The sequence below is a fragment of the Carettochelys insculpta genome, chromosome 23 (assembly GCF_033958435.1).
Source record: "Carettochelys insculpta isolate YL-2023 chromosome 23, ASM3395843v1, whole genome shotgun sequence".
NCBI lineage: Eukaryota > Metazoa > Chordata > Testudines > Carettochelyidae > Carettochelys > Carettochelys insculpta.
In genome coordinates, this window is record NC_134159.1 from 16,121,656 (window position 1) to 16,142,125 (window position 20,470).

The 20,470-nt window shown below is 53.2% G+C and overlaps 1 protein-coding gene across 1 annotated transcript in view; it reads left to right on the plus strand.

The window, feature by feature from the left end:
• Positions 1-17,087, plus strand: part of VWA1 (von Willebrand factor A domain containing 1) — a 32,523-nt gene extending 15,436 nt beyond the window's left edge. Inside the window, exons 3-6 of the mRNA XM_074975902.1 lie at positions 8,830-9,108; positions 11,529-11,801; positions 13,338-13,607; positions 14,258-17,087. Of these exons, the coding sequence (XP_074832003.1) occupies positions 8,830-9,108; positions 11,529-11,801; positions 13,338-13,607; positions 14,258-14,298 (863 nt within the window). The 3' untranslated portion in view covers positions 14,299-17,087. The remainder of the gene's footprint in view (positions 1-8,829; positions 9,109-11,528; positions 11,802-13,337; positions 13,608-14,257) is intronic.
• Positions 17,088-20,470: the final 3,383 nt, after the last annotated feature.

Genomic DNA, 20,470 nt, shown 5'->3' on the forward strand with positions numbered 1-20,470 from the left:
AGCGCCTGCTAGAGGAGTCAGAGCTCTGCGCCAGGTGCGCCGCCATGACAAGGGCCGGATAGCCAAAGGCATTCCGGTGCCTGACTGTTCAGCTAGGGGCTGAGGGGGGTTTTTGGAAGTGCTGAAGCTGGCTTGGCCCCAACCCCGGGGGAGTCAGGGGCTTAGCTCACCTCCATGCTGGTGGAAATCCTGACAGGTGCAGGCCTGAGTCTTTAGGTGCCTAAATACCCTTAAAAATCTGACCTCTGTGCTCAGTGCTGCTTCTAATGTGGAGCCCACAACGCTGCCCCTCTGAGGAGCCAGTGCAGGAGGGGAGCCTCCTTGATGGCCGCTGCCTTGGGTAGACTGGCTTCTCTGAGGCTGTGGCCACAGTCTGGGTTTGTGGCGAGCCCTTCTATTGACCAGGGACAGCTTCAGCATTGTCCTCGCTTGTCCAAGAGCGAGCCCAGGCCTTGAGGAGGCTGGAGAAGGAGCAGGGACAAGCTCTTGCCTTCCCCATGGGATGATGCCACAAGTGGCTGCAGCTGTAAGGTCCCTTGCGTGCTGCAAGGGACACAAGCCAGAGTTTGTTCCCTTCTGCGAGCTGGCGGCAGACAGCTGCGTTCGCACTGCACTGACTTGCAGGGTGGGGAAGAAGAGGGGTGGCATTACTCAGGCATGAGTTGTCTGGATTCCTTTGAAACCCATAAGACCTGGAAATGAGTCACCACAGAGGCAGGCCCTTGGCTTTCTTGTAGTTCAAGCCAGGCATGAAAATGCGCCCAAGCCAAGACCTTTTCTTCTGTTTCCATGGCTTAATGGTTACCCAGGGACTCGGCAGAGCTGGAAGCTTAGCTATGGGAAATAAAGATTAGGATTTTCAAGAGCTAGGTGCCCAAATCCCTTTAAAACATAAGGAGAGGCTGGTGTCTAATTCTCTTAGGCACCCTAGTAAATCCCAGCCAAAAAGATAACCTGGCTGCCCAGTAATCCTGATGTAACAATTTGCTCTTTAATGTATAACCACCACCTGTCCAAGCTACAGCAGGGAAAGGCTGTATCTAGGTGGTGCTGTAGATTTTTGAGGGGCAGGTGTTAGCACACACTAAGATTTTTTAAGTTGTAACCCAGCTCCGCTACTGACTTCCTGTATGACATGGTTAAGTTGCTTAACTTTCCTGAATTCCTTTCTCTTCTCTCTGCAATCTTAGAAACTTGCTTAGTTAAGGTTGGTAAAGCATCTGGAAGTCATACAACGTGGACTGATTCTGTAGATCTTGACGAGGTGGCTGCTAATTACCTGGGGTTCATTTGATCTCCAAATGGATGGTGAACGTTTTCCAAAAGTTTTTCACAAGCACGTCAAACGGCCCGGGGGCGTCCCATCCAAACCCAGATGTGTGATCACAAGAACCCAGGGCTTAGAGAACTGCTGCTCACTTAGCACTGACTGGGGGAACGGAGCTAACCTAACCTGGCTATGCATATCTGCAGTAGGCTGGCACTCATGGAAAGATCAAAGTCCTGCCCTCAGGCCAGCTGGCATGCGGCTCTCTTAATGATCGTTATTAAACATGGTTGCTAGCAGGATTCCAGCAATGGAAAATGTGATCAGGAGTTTTACGTCTGAAGTGCTACAACGGGCTATAAGAAGCAAGCCAAGGGGAATCATACACAGCAGCGTTTGGCTAGCGCAGTCCTTGGAAGAAATTCCTGGTTGGGGTTCGCATGCTGCAAGCCAGTTGGCTGTGAGCAGGTTTGTGGCTGTGGAACTGGAGGGAGAGGGAAGAGCGGAAAACCAAAGGTGCATTCGATGTTCGTGGCTGGACTTTGCAAAGGAGCTGGCCGGCCCATCTCTGGTGTGAAAGACAGATGTTCTGAAGCAAAGCAGGGTGCCTCATGGTTACCTACGACTCCTCCGTGCAGCAATTTGGGGGTGTCTCTGGTTGTTGCCTGCCACTGCGCAGCTCGGGCCTGGCCCAAACCACCTAGAAGTCTAATGTTTCCTTGGAAAGCTGAGTGAGTTCCTCTGGAGACAGACTCTGTTGCAAAGGGTGTTTGCCTTCCCTGCATGGCCCCTGCTGCAGGGGAGAGGCTGGTTAGAACTAGGAGTGGAGACCATGACGTTAACCCGTTCCACGGTCTCCTATCAACATGCCAATGTGGTCATCAACCAAGCTTGGCTAATTCATACATTGGAACAGAAAACCCACCGCGTCTGCAGTGAAGCTGTGCGATGAGCAGGGGTTTCCACTTCCCCACAGGTTGGGGCAGGTGAGCTGGGGAGCACATGCCATATACCTCACAGTGGTGGCTGGGATGTGCAAGGTGCTGGACAAACCCCCATGAGCAAATGCACCAATTCGTCTCCCCTCGAAGCTGGAGCTATCACCGTAACCCACACCCCTACCAGTGCTTCATGGTCCCGTATAGTGGGGCTCACAGGGAGACAGAACAAGTCTCCTCTACAGCCTTAGCTGAGAGCCAGCTGGTTTGTATCTCAAACCGTACAGCAGGGGTCAGCGACCCCCGGCACAGGTGCCAAGAGCGGCATGCGAGGCCAGAGCTCAGCCCTGCCCCTCCTCCCCTGTGCAGCTGGGAGCTTGCTCAAAGCCAGACCACCTGTGGATGAAGAAAAGACCAGCTCATGCTACCAACCACCCCCTCAGCGGTAAAGCTCTGCGTCTGCATTTATTTATTAATGAAGCTGTTGTAAGTCGGACTATTGGTGACTTTAAAAAGTATCACCAGCACTCGCACTGTGCACAGAGGTCAAAAGGTCAGATTTCGGCACTGCACCTCGGAAAGGTTGTTGACCCTGCTGTAGCGGCTCCTGCATTAAGCTCCCAGAGGTACCAGGTTTGAGTCCACTGGTGGGCAGTCCAGCTCCAGGACACAGCAACCCTAAATCAGGCCTCTCTGAGAGCTGGCAGGACATCACAAGCTGGCCAACAATGACACCTGCTGTGTTCCTTTGCCTTCTGGCTGGCAAGCCTCTGCCTCATGCTTGGGCCAAGCTTTGCCCTGCATCCCTAATGTCTAGACATGTTTTTTTTTCAATGATTCCAGGACTCTTCCTTAGGACCCTGACTCCAGGAGCTGGGGCTTTCAGAACAACACCAACTATCTCCATATGACTGTGACAAGCCAGCCTGGTGCAGGGCTCTTTGCATTCAGAGCACGGGGCTCGCCGCTGGGTGTGCACGTGGGAGAGAAGAGAGGGCAGCTGGCACGCTGTGCCCAGAGGCTGTTCCAGGCCCAGAGCTGGCATCATCCTCACGACGAGCCTGTCCTCCTCTCTGGCAACAAGATAGTGAGTTAAAAGGCCTTTTGTAGAGGCACAAATGAGCTTTGTAATGAACTTGGCCTGTCTCTTTTCTCCACCCCTGCTCAGACAGAGCCGGATTCCATCCCCGCTCCTTGCTCTCTGCCCACAGGATGGACATGGCATCCAGGCAGCCGTTGCCTCAGGTGTGAGTGGACCACGAGAGCACCCCACCATGGGAGGAAATTGAAGGGGCCACACCTCTGCAACGAGACGCATTCGCCTCTTTACTTTGAAAGACCTGCTCTGAGATCTAAGCAGGCAACTCATAAACCAAAGCTGTTTGGTTTGGGATTCGTGCCAGTTTTAGCCCCAAGCCAGCATGAAAGCAAGTGTTGAGATGTGAGAGAGAAGAGGAATAGACTCGTATCTGGGGCACAAGAAGGCTCCCACCTCCTGGCTTCTAATCCTGCTTCTGCCGTGGTCTCCCTCTGTGGCCAAGTGACAAACGCTCTCTGCCTCAGTTTCCCCATGGACACAGAGGATACCCTACTAGTGACTGGTCAGTGAACGTGAATGGTTCGATGGACTGTGGGTGTGGTTCTGATCTGGTTTGCTCTGGTGTCAGTCGGGGTAGCCCTGTTGCAGTCAGTGGAGCTGTGACAGTGCAAAACATTTCTAAGCAAGAGGAGATGCAGGCTGTGGTAGAAGACTGACTCGGGCAACGCTCATTTCCTCTCTAGTTACTTCCACCCTCACCTCTCTGGCCGTCTCCAGTTTAGTGGGAGCTGTTGGGCTCCCCCTCACCTGTCTGTCATCATTTGAAATCTGCACAGGCATTCCTTTTCCTGCTTGAGTTGACAGCCCTAAATCTGTCTCTCAAACACACACATACACACAACACCGCCATCAATGCACCGCTCTCCCCTGGCCAACAGAGAGCAGGTGTGTGGAAGACTCTCCGAGCTGCTCCTCTGCAGCGAAGCTCTAAAGGGCTGAACTTTGCTAGGCTTTGATCTGCTCCCGTCACCAGCCCTGACCACCAGAGCCTGCAACACGCCAGGGAAACACCGGCAGGAGACTGACCCAGCGAGAACAAATCAGATCTTGGGGAAACGTCTCAGCAACCGAACGCAGGTGATGCGGTTGCTTCCTAGAGTCAGTGGTATTAAATACTCTCAACCCAAGGTCCAGTCTAGTATGTGACTCTTGGAACTGCAGAGTGACCCTCCTGACTGCCAGGAGGTTCCTGTGCGTGTGCACCCTGCAGGTGAGAAGAGGGGCCCATGATTAAGTTGCTATTGTCCCCTTAAAATAGCAAAAAGCAACACAGCTATTAGCAAGGGAGTTGCGGGGGAGGGGAATATGGCTTTGTTCTCCGAGGGACGGAGCTGGGTGCGCTCAGAGAATTCTTTTGGGCTGATGTGGGTTTACGCCCTGCTCACGCCCGAGATGGGACAGCTCAGTCGAAACTGACATTGGGGTTTGGCACCTTCCCCACTGCAGTGCACAGTAGCAATAGAAACTGCGGCCAGTTCCAGCACAGGCCCGGGGACAGCAGCATGTCTCAGCTCCGTTACAGCACGTAGGGTGTCATCAAGGAACATCCTTCCCGAAGCTGGTAATGAATAGCGCCCACCGTGCTGGCCCAGGCAGACGTGAGGGGCAGAACTCAGTCTGTTCTCACCTGCTCTGGTTTGGTAAAATGGACAACGACTGGCTGTTTGGCCTGCGATCTACCTTTGGAAGCCTGACCCTGTTAGCACCTAGGGTTTTGCATCCCAGTGCCTCGGAGCACTTCACTCACCAGGGCTGACAGATCTCAGTAGCTCAGAGGAGGTGACGGGGTTTGTCCAAGGCCAACAGCTGAGCTAGCAGTGGAGAGAACAGTCAGGAACACCTAGCTCTTGTGCAGCACTTTGAGTTTGAAAGAGCTTTACAAAGACACGTGGCTTCCTTCTCCCCATTTTGCAGATGGTGAAACTGAGGCACAGAGCAGAGAGGTGATTTGTCTGAGGTCACTCCACAAGCCAGCAGCAGAACAGGAAGCAGGGTCCCAACCAGTGTTCCCCATAAGCAGAGCATTAGGGGTGGCCACCCAGGTGAGATTCAGGTGCCACCCAGCCTATTAACAGAGTGCCCACAGCCGCAGCATGTGTTTCTGATAGTGGTACACATCTGCACATGCTTTGGTGCATGTAACAAAATTTATTCCAACCACAGGTGGAGGGAAAATTTGTGGGAACATCAGTTCCAACCCAGCAGATGGTTCTGAGAACAATATTTCCTTTGCGGGAGATGAAAGAACATGTTTTCTGCCTCCATCACCTTGGGCTCACTGAGATGCAAGAAGCTTCCAGCAAGCCTGTGGCTGTGTAAAGTGCTTGTCTGTCTCCATCTTACAGGAGCCACAAAGAGACACGGAGGGAGAGTCAGGTCATTAACAGGGGAGAGGGTATGCAGTAATCATTGGCTGGAAAGCATCAGCTGTGGTAATGCCTGGCCGTAACATCCCACTATAACCCTAGTGTTAGATGGGAAATTCATCGGGCACCGAATCACACAGGTTGCAGGCCCCTGCTCTCCGTGGTCTACTGGCTTTGCTTTGTGGCCCATGCAGTTCTGGCTGTGCAACAAGGCAGGGAGCTTGATCTTAGGAGGTAAAACAGGGCAACTCCTGGAGCGGAGTTCGCACCACCTGGTTCTCACGCACCACGCTGGGCTGCATCTCCGAGACGATTCCATCCCAAGCGCATTCGGCAGGGAGAATGTGCTTCCCAGCGCCTCGGACTCTGTCTCGGAGGCTCAGACGGAGCTGATGCCTTGTGCCCCTTAGGACTGGCGCTGTGTGGAGCAGCAGGGCTGGCAGGCTCAGGAGCCGTTCCTAGGGCTAGCAGGAGTTATTACAAAGCCCTGGGGGAAGCGGGACGGCGGGGCATTGATTGCTGCTGCCTGGCGGGTTGGTGTGATGCGGGGAAAAGAAGCAAGGGCATGGCAGATGTGGAATGGTCCCACCCGGCCGGGAAAGCCCATAAACAGCTCAAAGGAAAAAACTGAGGCTGCTTTATGGTGTGCGAGAGAACTGGCGGGGACTCCAGCAGCCTAAGGGAGGAAGGCTGGGCTTCTGGCTCATGGGCAGGCCTGAGAGCTGCCTGCCACTCCCTGCTGTGCTGTGGATTCGCTGAGTGCTCTTCGAGAGGTTGTGCCAGCACTTGATGCCTCAGTTTCCCCACCTGTCTGTGCTGGGCAGTGATATGTGTGAGGCGGTTTGAACTGGAGATGGAAGATACTGCAGCAGTGTGAGTGAAGAGCGTGTTCTGCTTTGTGGGCAACTCCCTCTAATGGATTCAGAGCTCTTCTTTAAAAGCTCTGCATACAAGACTTCACAGCCTCTGTCATTCTACCCTCCAGCTGGAGACTGAACCCGGGAGTCCTGGCCAGTGTTCCCTGTAAGCGGAGTGCTTGGGCAGCCCCAAAAGAGATTCGTATGCCGCCCAGATGATTAGCAGAGCACCCACAGCCACCCCCAGCTGGCAGCCTGTGGTGCACATCTGCCTATGCCTCAGTGCATGTAACAAAATTATTCTGTACAGGGATGGGAAAAAAATTAGAGACAACATTGGTCCTTGTTTCCAGTCACCTGCTCTAACCACCAGCTCATCCTCACACTGACGCACGGGAATAGAACCCACCTGCTGTAACCACTAGGTACGGGGCAAGTACGTATTTTCTCAATACTGGAAATTCCTGTTTCCTGCTCCAGATCTCCTGGGGCCGGTTCTCTCAATGGGCCCACAGTAAACCCCGTGCTGCAGCTCCAAGAAGAGGCCAGGCACTGGCTGTAATATCTAGATAAACCCTCAGCACGCCACCGCCGGAGACAGGGAATCCGGTCCCCAGGCAGCTTGGGGCAGGGCAGAGCGGGAGGCTCTCCGGCGGATCCAGGATGAGTCGGCGTTCTGTAACTCCTGCTCTCAGGCTTGGCCCGAGCTGACTGGGACTTCACTGGCCTCTGGAGCAGGGCTGCCCTCACCGTGGCATCCGTGCTGCCACCGGTGCTAGGTGCTCAGGGAGCAAACCCAGACTCCTCCCCTCTGGGCAGCAGCACAGGAGCTCCAGCCGCAGCCGCCGAGGGCTCTGAGAGTGACTCACTGGGAGCCACGTGCCCAGCCGGATATGGGGCAGAGCTGCTGGAGCCTGGCTTCCACGGGCGGTTTGTGTCTGGGAAGCACGAGGAGGCCCTGATCCTGGCTGCAGGCCTGATTCTGATCCAGGGTTCACCCAGTGTGAGGGTTACAGGGAGGCCAGGCCTTGTGCAGTTCTTCAGCACATCCCTCCCTCCCTCCCTGCCTCCCAGTGCTTGCAAACCCCCTGCCCCACCCCCAGGCCGCGGAGGGGCGCTCAGGTTGGCCAGCCTCAGAGCAGTGCCCGGCTTGCGGGGTTGCAGGAGGACAGCCCCCTGGTCCAAGTTCCAGACAAAAGCTGCCCCTCCGTGGAGCTCGGGGTGAGAAGGGGCGTTCTCAGTACAGCCCCAATGGGCAGGTGTCTCCATCCCTAGGTTGCCATCACGGTTGGTGGTCCTGAGCCCTGTGTGAGATCCTGGGGCCTGGTTTCCGCTGCCATCTGGTGGTTACAGGAAAGACACACATCTGCTTTACATTGTCTCCGACTGGGAGCCCTGTATTTTCCCAGAACAAAGCAAGCAGTTCTTACCCACTAAAGCTCATTACCTAAGAAATAAATGGCTAGTCTACCGGTGCTACAGGACTGTTTGCTTCACAAGCACGGCCCTGCTGCTCTGTGAACGATAACAGATACAACTGGGTGTCATTTAGACTTTGAAGTGACTAAAGGGATCCATTAGGGCAGGGGTCAGCAACCCCCAGCACGAGTGCCAAGAGCGGCATGTGAGCTGATTTTCACTGGTAGGTGAAGGGGGACCTCAGCCCTGCCCCTACTCCCCCATGCAGCTGGGCACTTGCTCAAAGCCATCCCACCTGTGGATTAACAAAAGCGCAGCTCGTGCTACCAGACACCACCAAAGTGGCAAATCTCTGCAGCTGCGTTTGTTAATGGAGCTGTTGTGAGTCAGACTATTAGTGACTTTAAAAAGTATCACCGGCACTCAGACCATCATAGATCAAATTTCTGCCTCAGACAGGTTGCTGACCCCTGCACTGGTATATTCCCTGCATCTCCAGAATGCCCAGGCCTCCCTGCTTCTGTTCTTGCTTTGAGGCAAGGCCTTTTTGTGCTCCAGACTCTTTTTAAGAGGGACTGGATCATGGCAGCCCAGCTTTGACCTGCTGTGCAGTATGGCTGTGAGCTGCTAAACAGCTGCTTTGTTCCACCCCAGAAGTGGCTGCATTGCAACAGGGTGTGAGCTAAGCCACATGCAGTGTATTTCCAAGGCTTCATTCCTGAGAGGCGAACCCCAGCTTTTGGGAGGGGGTGGTTTAGGGGGAGAGGAGGAAGGAAATGCTGCAAGTGTGAGAGGAGAGATTTGTTTGTACAGGGATGCCCAGGAGACCTTTCTGCTCAGAACTTGATCCTCCAGTCACAACTCACTGCTGTTTTGTCCCCAGATGTTATCCGAGCCAAGCGGCTCCGTGCAGTGGAGATTACCTCCAGCAGCTTCCGTGTGACATGGCCTCGGCTCCTCTCCAGTGACACCGGCTACTACGTACTAGAGTACGCCCCTACAGAGCATCCTGAGAGGAAGCTGGTGAAGCAGGTGTCTGGGGATCACACAAGCCTCTTCCTGAGCAGCCTCTCAGCAGACACCACCTACGAGGTTGTGCTCATCCCTGAGTCTAACGTGCAGTACATCCCTCCGCAGAGCACCAGGGTCACCACACTGGAAGGTACGGCAACACCGTGTGTTAGGGTAGCACGATGCCAGGGACCCAGGTGTCACATGGACTCATAACACGGACAGTCTCTAGCACAGACCATGCAGCCATGGCCTGAGGGGAGTGAGCAGGGGCGTGAGAGAGCCCCTCTCATTCAGCCACGAGGCATGGGTGTGATCTGCAGGAATTCTCTGGCCTGGGTTATGAAGGAGTAGATGAAAACTAAAAAGCAGGCCAGTGGCACTTTGAAGACTAACAAAATAATTTATTAGGTGGTGAGCTTTTGTGGGATGGACCCGCTCCCACTCATCCCTTCTGGTCTGAAATCTCTGCAGGTTTTGAGGGGAAGACGGGTGGATCCTCCATCCGCCTAGATCTGTTCATTTGTCACTGTTGGAGACAAGAGATGCGTCCAGCTGGACCATGGGTCTGACCCAGTGTGGCCGTTCTTATCTGCCTAGAGTTAAAAAGCAGCATTTAGCTGGCAATTAGAACCTGTCTCCACTCTCTCGGCCTTAGCCCCATGGCCGTCGGCGGGTCCCATCGGGGAAAGGGAAGCAGAGCGCTGGCAAGTGAACAGAGCTCCGCACACGTGCACGCCCTGGGTGCACCTTCTGGCTATCGCAGCCTGACAACCTGAGCCCGTGTAACCCCCTCCCTGGGGAGGGTCATCATCAGCTGGGAAGAAACCTGGGACCTCTGGGTCTAGAACCAGGAACTGTTCCTGCGTGATCCGAAAACCCGGGTGTCTTAGCTAAGGCAGGAGCAGGCTGCTCGTCCGCTGCTGCTGACCCCCAGAGGGTGCTGTGGAGTCAGTGACCATTCGAGGGTGACCTGGTTGACTGGCACATCTGCATCAGGAGTTGGGAGCAGAAGCTGAGCCCAGGCCCGCCAATGGGGGCAAGGGTGGCGGTTGCATAGGGGACCAGTTTTTCGAAAAGCAGCAACAGCCAGAGCTCCAGGCCCCTTTGAACAGCCCCGGCACTGCCATTCCGCGGGGCTGTGAGGGAGGGGAGTGGCCCAGAGCCATAGTCTGCTCAGCACTAGGGGCTGACTGCATTAGGCCCCACCCCTTCTGCATTAGGCTCCACCCCTTTTGCCCAAGGCTCCTGCCCTTTTGCGGGCGCAAAGCCAGACCCCCTCCCACCTTGCCGCAGGGGCTGTGGTGGCTGTCGGCCCTGCTGGATGGATCCATGTGAGGACGAAGGGCTGGCCATGCAGAGAGCTCAGCCCCTAGCGCAGCGGTTCCCAGCCTTTTTGAGATGGTGACCCATTTTGACAACTTTGTGACCCAAGGCAGTTCCAAACTGTGGGGTGTTCTCTCAGCTCCAACCCCCCCCCACCCCCAGGCTTAAACCCCTCTCAGCCCCAACCACCCCCCCACCCCCAGGCTTAAACCCCTCTCAGCTCCAACCCCCCCCCCACCCCCAGGCTTAAACCCCTCTCAGCTCCAACCCCCCCCCCACCCCCAGGCTTAAACCCCTCTCAGCCCCAACCACCCCCCCACCCCCCAGGCTTAAACCCCTCTCTGCTCCAACCACCCTCCCCAACCCCCAGGCTTAAACCCCTCTCTGCTCCAACCACCCTCCCCAACCCCCAGGCTTAAACCCCTCTCGGCTCCAACCACCCTCCCCCGCCCCCAGGCTTAAACCCCTCTCAGCTCCAACCCCCCCCACCCCCAGGCTTAAACCCCTCTCAGCTCCAACCCCCTCCCACCCCCAGGCTTAAACCCCTCTCAGCTCCACCCCCCCCCCGCCCCCAGGCTTAAACCCCTCTCGGCTCCAACCACCCTCCCCAACCCCCAGGCTTAAACCCCTCTCGGCTCCATCCACCCCCCCGCCCGCTGGCATAAACATCTCACAGCTGTAAACTGCCCCCCGACCCCGACCTACTTCACAGGAGCTCTGCAGCTGACCCCGCCGCTCCTTCACCGGGCCGCCACTGCCTCCTCTGCACAGCTCCCCACCAGCCCTCCTGCTCATGCCCCGCACCCTCAGGGGACTCAGTTTAATTGGTTGAAGGCAGGATCCCTCCTGTCGGCCGTTAAACCACTTCACCTGAGCTCCGTTGCAGCACTGCTGGGCAGGGACTGGGAGCCGGAGGAGTCAGGCGCCTGTGTCTGGCTCCGACAATGGCTCCTTTAAGAGCCCCGTGTGGCTCAGAGGCAGTAACCCTTGCCAAATGTAATGGCGACCACGTTTGGGCCCAGACCCCTAGACTGGGAATCCCTGACCTAGGGGAAGTGTTTTGATTGCGAGCAGCACTGGGCTGTGTTGACATGTCCATCTGGAGAACAGCCCCAAGGGTGTCGAGCAGCTTCTGCCTCCATGCTGGGGAACAGGCTCCCGGCTTGTTTAGGCTGCTCCAGCTGCAGACGGTTCTGCTGCCGTAAATCCCGCCAATGCCCCTCTTCCTTCCCTTACTCCCCACAGAGGAAATCAGCCCTGCGCGGGTTCTCATCTCGGAGTCCAGGCTGCACAGCTTCCGTGTGAGCTGGGCTCCCACGCCGGAGAGCGTGGGACGCTACCAAGTCCTTTACGGTCCGCTGCCTGGCAGTTCAGCTCAGCTGCTGGAGGTGGACGGTACACACAACAGCACAGTCGTGGAGAACCTGGCGCCCAACACCACATACTTGGTGACGGTGACAGCCATCTATAAGTCAGGGAAGGAGAAAGCCCTGTCGGCCAAAGCTTGCACGCAGGAAGGTGAGTGGGCGGGGGCCTCTGCTCACAGCATGCCGCCAGCCCAGTTGTGAGCTCATGGCACCAGGCTGAACTAACGGAGACGGGTCTTGTTATCTGATCAAACTCCTTGGCCAGAGGCACTGATGGAGACACCCTTCTGCCCCTGTTTTCGGTCTCCCACCCCTCAGCAAGCAAAGCCACTGCGAGGCACTTCAGAGAAAGGATTCCAGTGTCAGAGCAGGGCAGGCGGCCCACTGATGTGGCCATGGGACAAATGCAAGACCACAGAATATGGCAGGGTGACAGAGTGTAGGGCTGATGAAGTTTCAACAGTAGCTGTGCAACAGGTCTCCAACCCAGCCCCCTACAGAGTGTGCCCCCAGAGCCTTCTGGAGCATCACAAAGGGCATGTCTACACTACAGTCAGTCTGGAATAGCTTATTCTGGAGTTGTTATTCCAAAATAAACTATTCTGGAATAATGCAGCCACACAACAGGGAAGCCCCAAAATAAGCAAAATGTATTTGTTTATTTCAAAATAGTCTCTATTCTCTGTCTATACAGCACCTATTCCGAAATAGCTGTAGGCACTATTCCTCATAGAAGGAGGTTTACAGAATTTGAAATAAGTCATCCGCTGTTTTGAAATTATTTCTCGGTAGAAGTTTTGCTGTGTAGACGCTCACAAAGCTATTTGGGAATAGCGGCCAGTATTCAGAAATAACACTGCTGTGTACACACACCCAAGCAGAGCTGAAGTCCACAGAGGTGAAAGGTTGGTGCTGTCATCCTCTCCATCCTTGTGGCCTGTATCCTGGAGCCTGGGAGGGTTGGAGGTCATGAGCAGAGCATGGCACAGACACAAAGTTTGTGTCCACATCTGCAAAAATGAGCTGCGGATAGACCTGGATTTGCAGGACTCTAGTCACATGCTTCCCTCAGGCGTTCAGCCCAAACTCCCATGCCAGTGTGGTGGGAAGCTCATGAACAGGCATGTCTTGTGCCAGGGGCTCCCCAAAAGGAAATCTCTGGAACTTAGCTTGGCAGAGCAGGTGAAATCTGGCCTGGATGATTCTGGAGTGAGGGGGCAGAGAAGTGAGTTGAAGCCAGGGCTATCACAGCCAGGCATCTATGTCACTCAAAGCACTTTGGGCCTGGGTCCACCAAGTGGCTGAGGACAGAACAGACCCTGGAGAGAGAACCAGGACCCTCCAGGGCATAGGAAGCCTTGCAAAGCAAGTCCAGCTACTGCCCGAGCTACACCTGCTCTCATAGCATGAGCAGATCTTGTATCACAGTGGGGCCTATCGCCACCCCTGGCAGATTCTTTTTCTAAATCTAACCTGCCCCAGGCTCCTTGAAGGATTGAGCTCACACCCCGGGGTTCACAAGGCCAGTGCTCTAACAACTGAGCTATTCCCTGGCCTTGGGAGTCTGCAGAGCTGCCAACTGCACCCCTTCCTAGCGCCAAAGTCACTGAGCGGGGGGATGTGCCCCAGAAGGAGGGATGGCCCCTTGTGGCTGGGCCCCCTAATCTGCTCTTTCTCCCCTGGCTAGAGATCTCCAGGGTGAGGCGCCTGCGCTTCGAGGACATGGGCCCCAACACCCTGAAGGCCTCGTGGGACTCCGCCGACGGGCCCGTGCTCGGTTACCGGGTGAGGTGCCGGCGGCAGACGGGCCCCTCCTCGCTCCTCAGCGTCTCGCCGCAGGTTCACAGCGTGCTGCTGACCGACCTGGCCGCTGGCACAGCCAGCAAAGTGTGCGTGAAGCCCGTGTACAGGACCCAGCCGGGGAAGGGGCTGTGCCGTGTGGTGCACATGCAGCATGGTGAGCCAGGGAGAGGGCGAGGCACTGGCGGCCTGTCGGAGGGGGGCTTGTGCCAGGCTGGCTGATGGGGTTGGGGAAAAGGGGGCAGTTGCACAGGGACTCGGTGTTTCAAAGGGGCCAGGGGTTTCAGCTGCCAGCGGTACCACGGCAGCAGTGGTGGCAGCCGCAGCTCCAGGCCGCTTTAAATGCCACAGTAGCACTGCCCCATGCGCCTCTGAGAGGGGAGCCCAACATCATGGCCTGAGTAGCGCTGAGGGCTGACTGCCCCAGTCCCGCCCCTTCTGTCCATAGTCCCGCCCCTTCCAGGTGCACAGACCTGGGTCTCCTTCCCATCTTGCCCCAGGGCCCGCGGTGGTGCCACGCTGGCTACTGGTGTCACAGCATGGCAAACCCCACAGGCCAGCGCTCACCTGTCCCCAGCAGCACTGGCTGCCCTTACAGGGCAGGGTATATTGGGTAGAGCCACAGGCACGGGCAGGACAGAAGTAGCCTGATTGACAGAGGTGCTCAGCACCTGCAGCCAGCTTGTAGATACTCAGTGCTCATGAGAATCAGACCCTCTGTCTCAGGGGCTGTGTTGTGGGGCACAAGTGCTCTCCCCAGAGGCTCTGATTGGCCAAGCTGATGATTTGTCCATTGTCCCTTTCCAGCCACAGCTGCCCAAGGATACAAGCACAGACAGAGAGCGTGAGGGGTTCTGGACTGAGCTGTTCCCCCTCCCCAGCGAGGGGAAAGGATTGGACATGGCTGAATGGGGGGACTTCACAGATCAGCTCCCATCCTGTGTTGTCCCTTGAGGTATATGGTTCCCCCTCGTTCTCCTCCAGCCCACCGGCTCCTGAAACTGTCAAGTGCAACCCCCAGCTTATAAAACAGCTTGGCCAGCTGGAGCAACCAGATGGGCTGATGAATTCCAGTGGCCAGGCAGTGGGTGCAGGTTAAAAATTGGGCTCACTTTCTGCATTACCCTTTCTTACATCCCAAGGCCTGGAAACGAGCGAGGGGAAGGCAAAGTGGGAACTCGTGACCAATGTTTGCTTGCTGGTTTTTTATTTATTACCTGTCTTGTTTGGGTTTTTGCTGCATATAAATTCGCTCCTGACTCCATAGTTTAGTGCAGTGGGAACCAAACCTAGCCCTGCTGTGTAATTCCATTGAAGCTGTTGGACCAGGTGAACTGTGGCCAAGGAGGTCAGTGGATTTGGGAGGCAGGTTTAGGGAACAGAGTAGCACTACCTAATTAATAGTGTCTTCCATTCAAACGATATTCAACAAGCATCACCAAGGGGTCCCGTCATCCATACCTTAAATGTGGCCACCCCTGGTGTGGAAGGACACCGCCTACGGTGGCACTTAGAATATGCAGCGACAATCCAGCTAGAAGTATCGCTTGGGGAGAGAAGGGGCGAGAACCTGTCTGGAGTTTGGCCAGCATGCAGCGGTTAACATCCTGACTCTTACAAAGCGCCTGGGGTGGGTGATAACCACAGCTGGTCCACACCTTGGCTCACGTCTCTCTCAGAAGACTGGCAGTCTGCATGATTAACTCCCAGGAATGGAGCAGTGGGGCTGTTCCAGGTCAAGGTGAGTGTGCATTGGCAGGACTGGGCGAAGGAAGTTTGCACAGGTCTCGTCTCGTTAACACTGCTTCAGTCTGTCACTTGCACAGAAGCTAAATTCCTCCCCATGCCCACACTTACACACCAAGTCCCTCCAGAAATGAAGGGATCCTGCCCTTTATTCCTCCCTACAATACCTTTTTCTGCCTTCTGCTGGGATCAGAAGTGGTGTGTAATGGGCACAGTAAGGCCAGCTGAGCTCACTCACGCTTACACTGGGTGGGGCTAGTTGGGCCCAGGAGGTGGATGACCTGGATCAAGCAGATGAGTTTCCTTTCATGCCCTGTGACATGTCCGGTTTGGATGGGTGTGAGTCTCACAGGGGGAGCTCGCAACACTGCTACCCGTTTGCAGTCTCCAGGGGAGTCATTCCGGAGCCTTTCCCCACTACTGTGTGTGTATGCAAGTAACTAAGCCTCTTCCACTCCTCCATCTCGGAGCATAGGCCATTGATGACCATTCTCCAGTGTCACCTGCCCTGGGCGATGTTTCCCAGTTCTGACCAGGTGTGTCCCGTCTTTTTAGTGTCTGCCTTCAGGTCCCTACTCCAGGTGTTCCTTGGGCTCCCTCTTTTCCTTTTCCCTTGGGGGTTCCAACTTGAGGCTTGCCTTGAGCTGTGGGCGGTTGGTTTTCTGAGGGTACGTCCAATCCATCACCAACTTCTCTGTCTGATTTCTTCTTCAGCAGGAAGTTGGTGAGTCAGTTGCCACAGGTCTTGGTTGTTGATGGTGCATGGTCAGTGGATCTGGAGGATTTTGCGGAGGCCGTTATTGATAAAATCTGGATTTTTTTTGACAGTCCTCTTTGTTGTTCTCCAAGTTTCTGCTCCATGCAGTAGGACTGATTTGACATTGGAGTTGAATAACCTGATCGTAGTCTGAGTTCTGATCTACTTAGAATTCCAGATGTTTTTGCACAAGAAGAAAAGCTGTTCTTGCTTCTCCAATCCTAACTCTTGCATCAGCATCGGTACCCCCACCCCTTTATCAATGATGCTGCCCAGGTATGTGAAGACCTCAGCTTCTTCCAATGACCCCCACTACCGTAGTCACATCCAAAACTTTTTTCAAGTAGCAGCTACCCTGCCTCAAAGCCTACGCTGCATGTAAAGGAAATTGCTGGGGGGAGGCAATCCACTTAGCTGGTTTCTTGCCTTCCTGGTCTGGTCCTGCTGCCTTTTTGGGTTGGGAAGGTGTCTAAGGGGAAACTATCATTTTAATACCTAGTGAAAATGCCCTTTTGGGTGTGCAGGTCCACCCGCCAGCGCGGAGGGTGTGAAAGAAATTTACATGCTTCTCTGGGCCCCAGGGTGCAGTGCCAATGTGCAGGTATTCCCCTAGAAACAATTGCTCTGTTCAGTGTTCATTGCTTCGTTAACCTGCATGTGAAGCATTTTAATAGCTATCCTGTATGTCCGGGAAGCCATGTGCTAGAGTCTGCAAGCTCTCCAGGGGCCTGATTCTGCAACGTTGGTGTCGGTGGGAGTTTGCCATTGATTTGATTGGACCCAATATGTTGAACTCCAATTGGGTGGTTTATACGGGGGCAGGGATGGGCCCATGGCAGAGAAGCGACTGTCACCCATTGACCCCAGCAGGAGAGCTTACAGGGCCTGTACTCTCTTTAGGGATGTATCTGTGTAATTGACTAACATTAGCAGAGGTTACACTTGCATCAAAAGGAAGATACAGCCTCCTGAATCTTTCTTGCAATAAGATATAAAAGCATCTTGTTCGTTCTTGATATAAGATGGAGACGGTTTAATTTTGCAAAACTACCCGGCGTAACTTACTATGCGTTAACATTGCCTTCCCTTTATTGTAATGTGTCCTGTTGAACAAAGTAAATTAAATATACAAGATCCAGTGAGTTGGAGTGATTCTTGCCTGCTGGCTTATATGGTGGCAAATATATTAAGGCTAATTTTCGCTCTGATGAGAGGAGTTTGCAGAAAACCTGGTATTTGTTTTAATTATAAGGGACTTGATATAACTGTTCACATGCGTCTTCACGGTAGGTGACTGTGCCAAGAATTTATGAAGGAAATATTTAAAATCTATGGTTCTAGGAGACCCTCCACTTAAATATATTGCTTGAGAATGTATAGAACTAAATAGAAGGCACATTAAAATATGTGTCAGACATGCAATGTAACCAAGTTGAGGTTTCTGTAAATCAAAATCACATCCACGGAGTTGCACTGATTTATGGCACCTCAGAATCTGGTGCTTTAACTTTGCAATTGTATGGTTTGTGTGTGTTTAATATCCCCACGCTGAATGTTTTGTTAGCAGGATTTTGGCGTGGTACACTCATACCACAAGGATGGGCGTGTTAGAAATACCTAGATAAGATTTCCGGTAATGTTGACTATTTCTGTGAATGTCACAAGGATGGGTGATTAAGCAATGAACTACTGTAGTATTTTCCCAGACCATTATCCTGTGTAATGCTTTTGGATGTATGCAAACATCTGTGATGTACCTTGTGGTACAGTTCATGTGTAGATTGAAAAGGCAAAAGTGAATGAGCCAGTGTTCTATTGTTGGAATGCTGCCTCGGGTTTAAACAGACAAGAACATGGAGAAGGAAAGTAAATGCCATTTCAGTCTTAAAAAATGGGCTTGAGTTAGAGGGTTGTGACTGCAGGGCCCATGAACCTCGAACATTCAGCCACACTGGGTGGAACACAATAGTTGAAACTCAGACACTTGGGATGGGAACGCAATCCTTTTGTTCTGAGTATCAGACGAGCTTCTGAGGAGGCTGGAAAACAAATTCTGCTCCAAGCGGGCCAGTCCCTCATTGCCTATGTTGGGGTCTTTCCACCTTTCTCTGAAGCCCCTGGTGCTGGACAGTGTTTTACTAACTGGGGCAACTGGCAGGATCTGCTACAGGAACTCCTACATTCCGGTGCAAACCAGGGCTCCTCGTCCTACCCCTATTGAGGCCTTGTGGGTGTTCAGAACATTGCCTGTCAGTCAAGCACTGCTTCATCAGGAAAGGGAGTGAAAAACCATCTAGTTTAGTTCCCTTGTCACCTGCCCAGGGCTAGCTGCCCTCAGCAGCTCTTGGTTGGAAAAGCCTGTGTATTTGGCCCCAGCTCCAGAGTTTAGCTCTGGTCATTTTGTTTTCCTAACTCGTGACAAACCCAGCTGCTCCAGGGTCAGGCATTCTGCTTGCAGCTTTTCTCTGTCGTGGCCCTGGCTCGAACATACTTCAAAGGGAAGCTGCACTCTGGCTCACGTGCTTGAGCAATGGTGTCCGAGCAGCAGGGAGATCCTATTTGCTCAGAGCTACTGGTGCTGAGAGGCCTAGTGAAGTCAGTACTTAGCTGGTGTAAATGGGCATTGCTCTCTTGATTTCAGTGTAGCTACGCTGCCTTTCCCCATTGACTGGAAGAAGGAGCGAGGGAAGGGACTGCAGGACGGTGTTTGTCATGAGTTAAGAGAAGAAAACAGAGCTGGGGGATATAAAAGCTAGGCCGGTTAGGCCGGAGGAGAAGTGTTCGGCCTGCCATGAAATGCTCTGGCTCCAAGGTGTGGGATTAAGGCTCCCATGAGCAATGGGGCTTTGTTCTGGGCTCTTCTTTTTCCCTGTTGCATACTCTCCTGCAGCACTGTGAGTCCCAACCATAAACATTTGATGAAGCCAGTGCTGCTTCTGCATGCTGATGGGGGAGCAGCTGTCTGCACTCCAGGCAAAGGGGATGGATGACTTGCTTCCAGCACTCTGCCACGAAGAACATTATTAAATCCTGGTCTCCAGCGGAACCAGACCAGCAGGTAACAAACATCTGCAGTGTCTGACAACGATAGCGCTGCCTAACTTGGTGGCTTCTGGCTTTGGGGAGCTTCCTCTCCATTGTCAACACCACACTGCATGATCCAGTGACCACGGCTTCAAATGGAGAGTAGAGCCCTCAGAAGGGAATGGGCTCAACCCAAGGCAAACACAGCAATTGCACAGAAAAACTAGAAAACCTCAAATGACTGAGCTCCTAAAGCTGGCAGGGAGAACCTTAGCTTCAGCTGAACAAGACAGAAGAGACTCTTCTTTCATCAACGCACACTGCAATAGCATTTTTCTCTAGCAGTAAATATGGCACCACTTTGGCTCTACATGTACATTATAATCCACAACCAGGGTCCCTTGTACCCTGAGAACTTAGGCAGCCACCCAGGAGAGATTCAGGTGGCACTCAGGTGATTAGCAGAGTGCTGGCGGCAGCATTTTCCCTGTGTGGATGTGCACCAATATGCCTTGGTGCATGTAACATTTAATCAGCCAATGGATGGAAAATTGTAGGGGGAACACTGCCCATAACCATTGGCCCAATCCCTCTACTGGTATGGCAAGTTTTATGTAGAAAGCAGAAAGGACACCACTTGATTTCTTTTTTTCAAGACCTGTGTTGAGTTTCCAGTGGTGGTAGGAAGAAAAATCTGGCTTTGAGTCCCAGGCTGAACAGATTGGATTTGGAGCAGACAGGGCAAAAAAACCTATATTGAGTGAATGCAGCTGCAGGAAAAGAACCGGTGTAAAGTGAGGGTGACTATGGCTGAGTGTTGCTGGTCATTTGTGACCATAACAGCATGTTGGATGGCTTAGTGCAATCCATAAATATTATAATTATTTGGAAGAGAGAAAAGTATATGTATGTTGGATGAAATTGCAAAGGTATCAGAAGGATTTGAGCACCCATATTCCATTTCAATGTAATTGAAATGGAATACCTAAGATCTGTAGAGTCTTTTAAAAATCCTCATGGGTGTCATGTGGGCTGTTTGTTGCCTCATTTCATTCAGCTTCTAGGAATCAGCAAAATCCAGACCCTTGGAATGTTGTTTAATCATGTAGGCGAATCTGCAATATTTTATTAATAATCCAGGTTTCTTCTTTATACAGAATTTCTACAAAACATTCATCCCACGAGAAAACAATGATGAACTGAAAGGGCAGAACAGGCTTACGAGGGAGCAACGAGAGAGAACCATTTCTGAACAAAGACGTAATGAGTCATGTTTTCAAACACAGCTGCTACCCAAAAGTTAAGCTTCTGAATCCCTATTTAGACATCCAGAAGGGTTAAAAAAGTTAGCCAGTGCATACTATGGAGAATATGCTAGCAAGGATGATTTTCTCGTGCTACCACAACACATAGGCTATGTCTACATTACAGCAATCTGTTGACAGAAGTTTCTGTTGAAAGATATGTTCCAACAAAACTTATGTTGACAGATT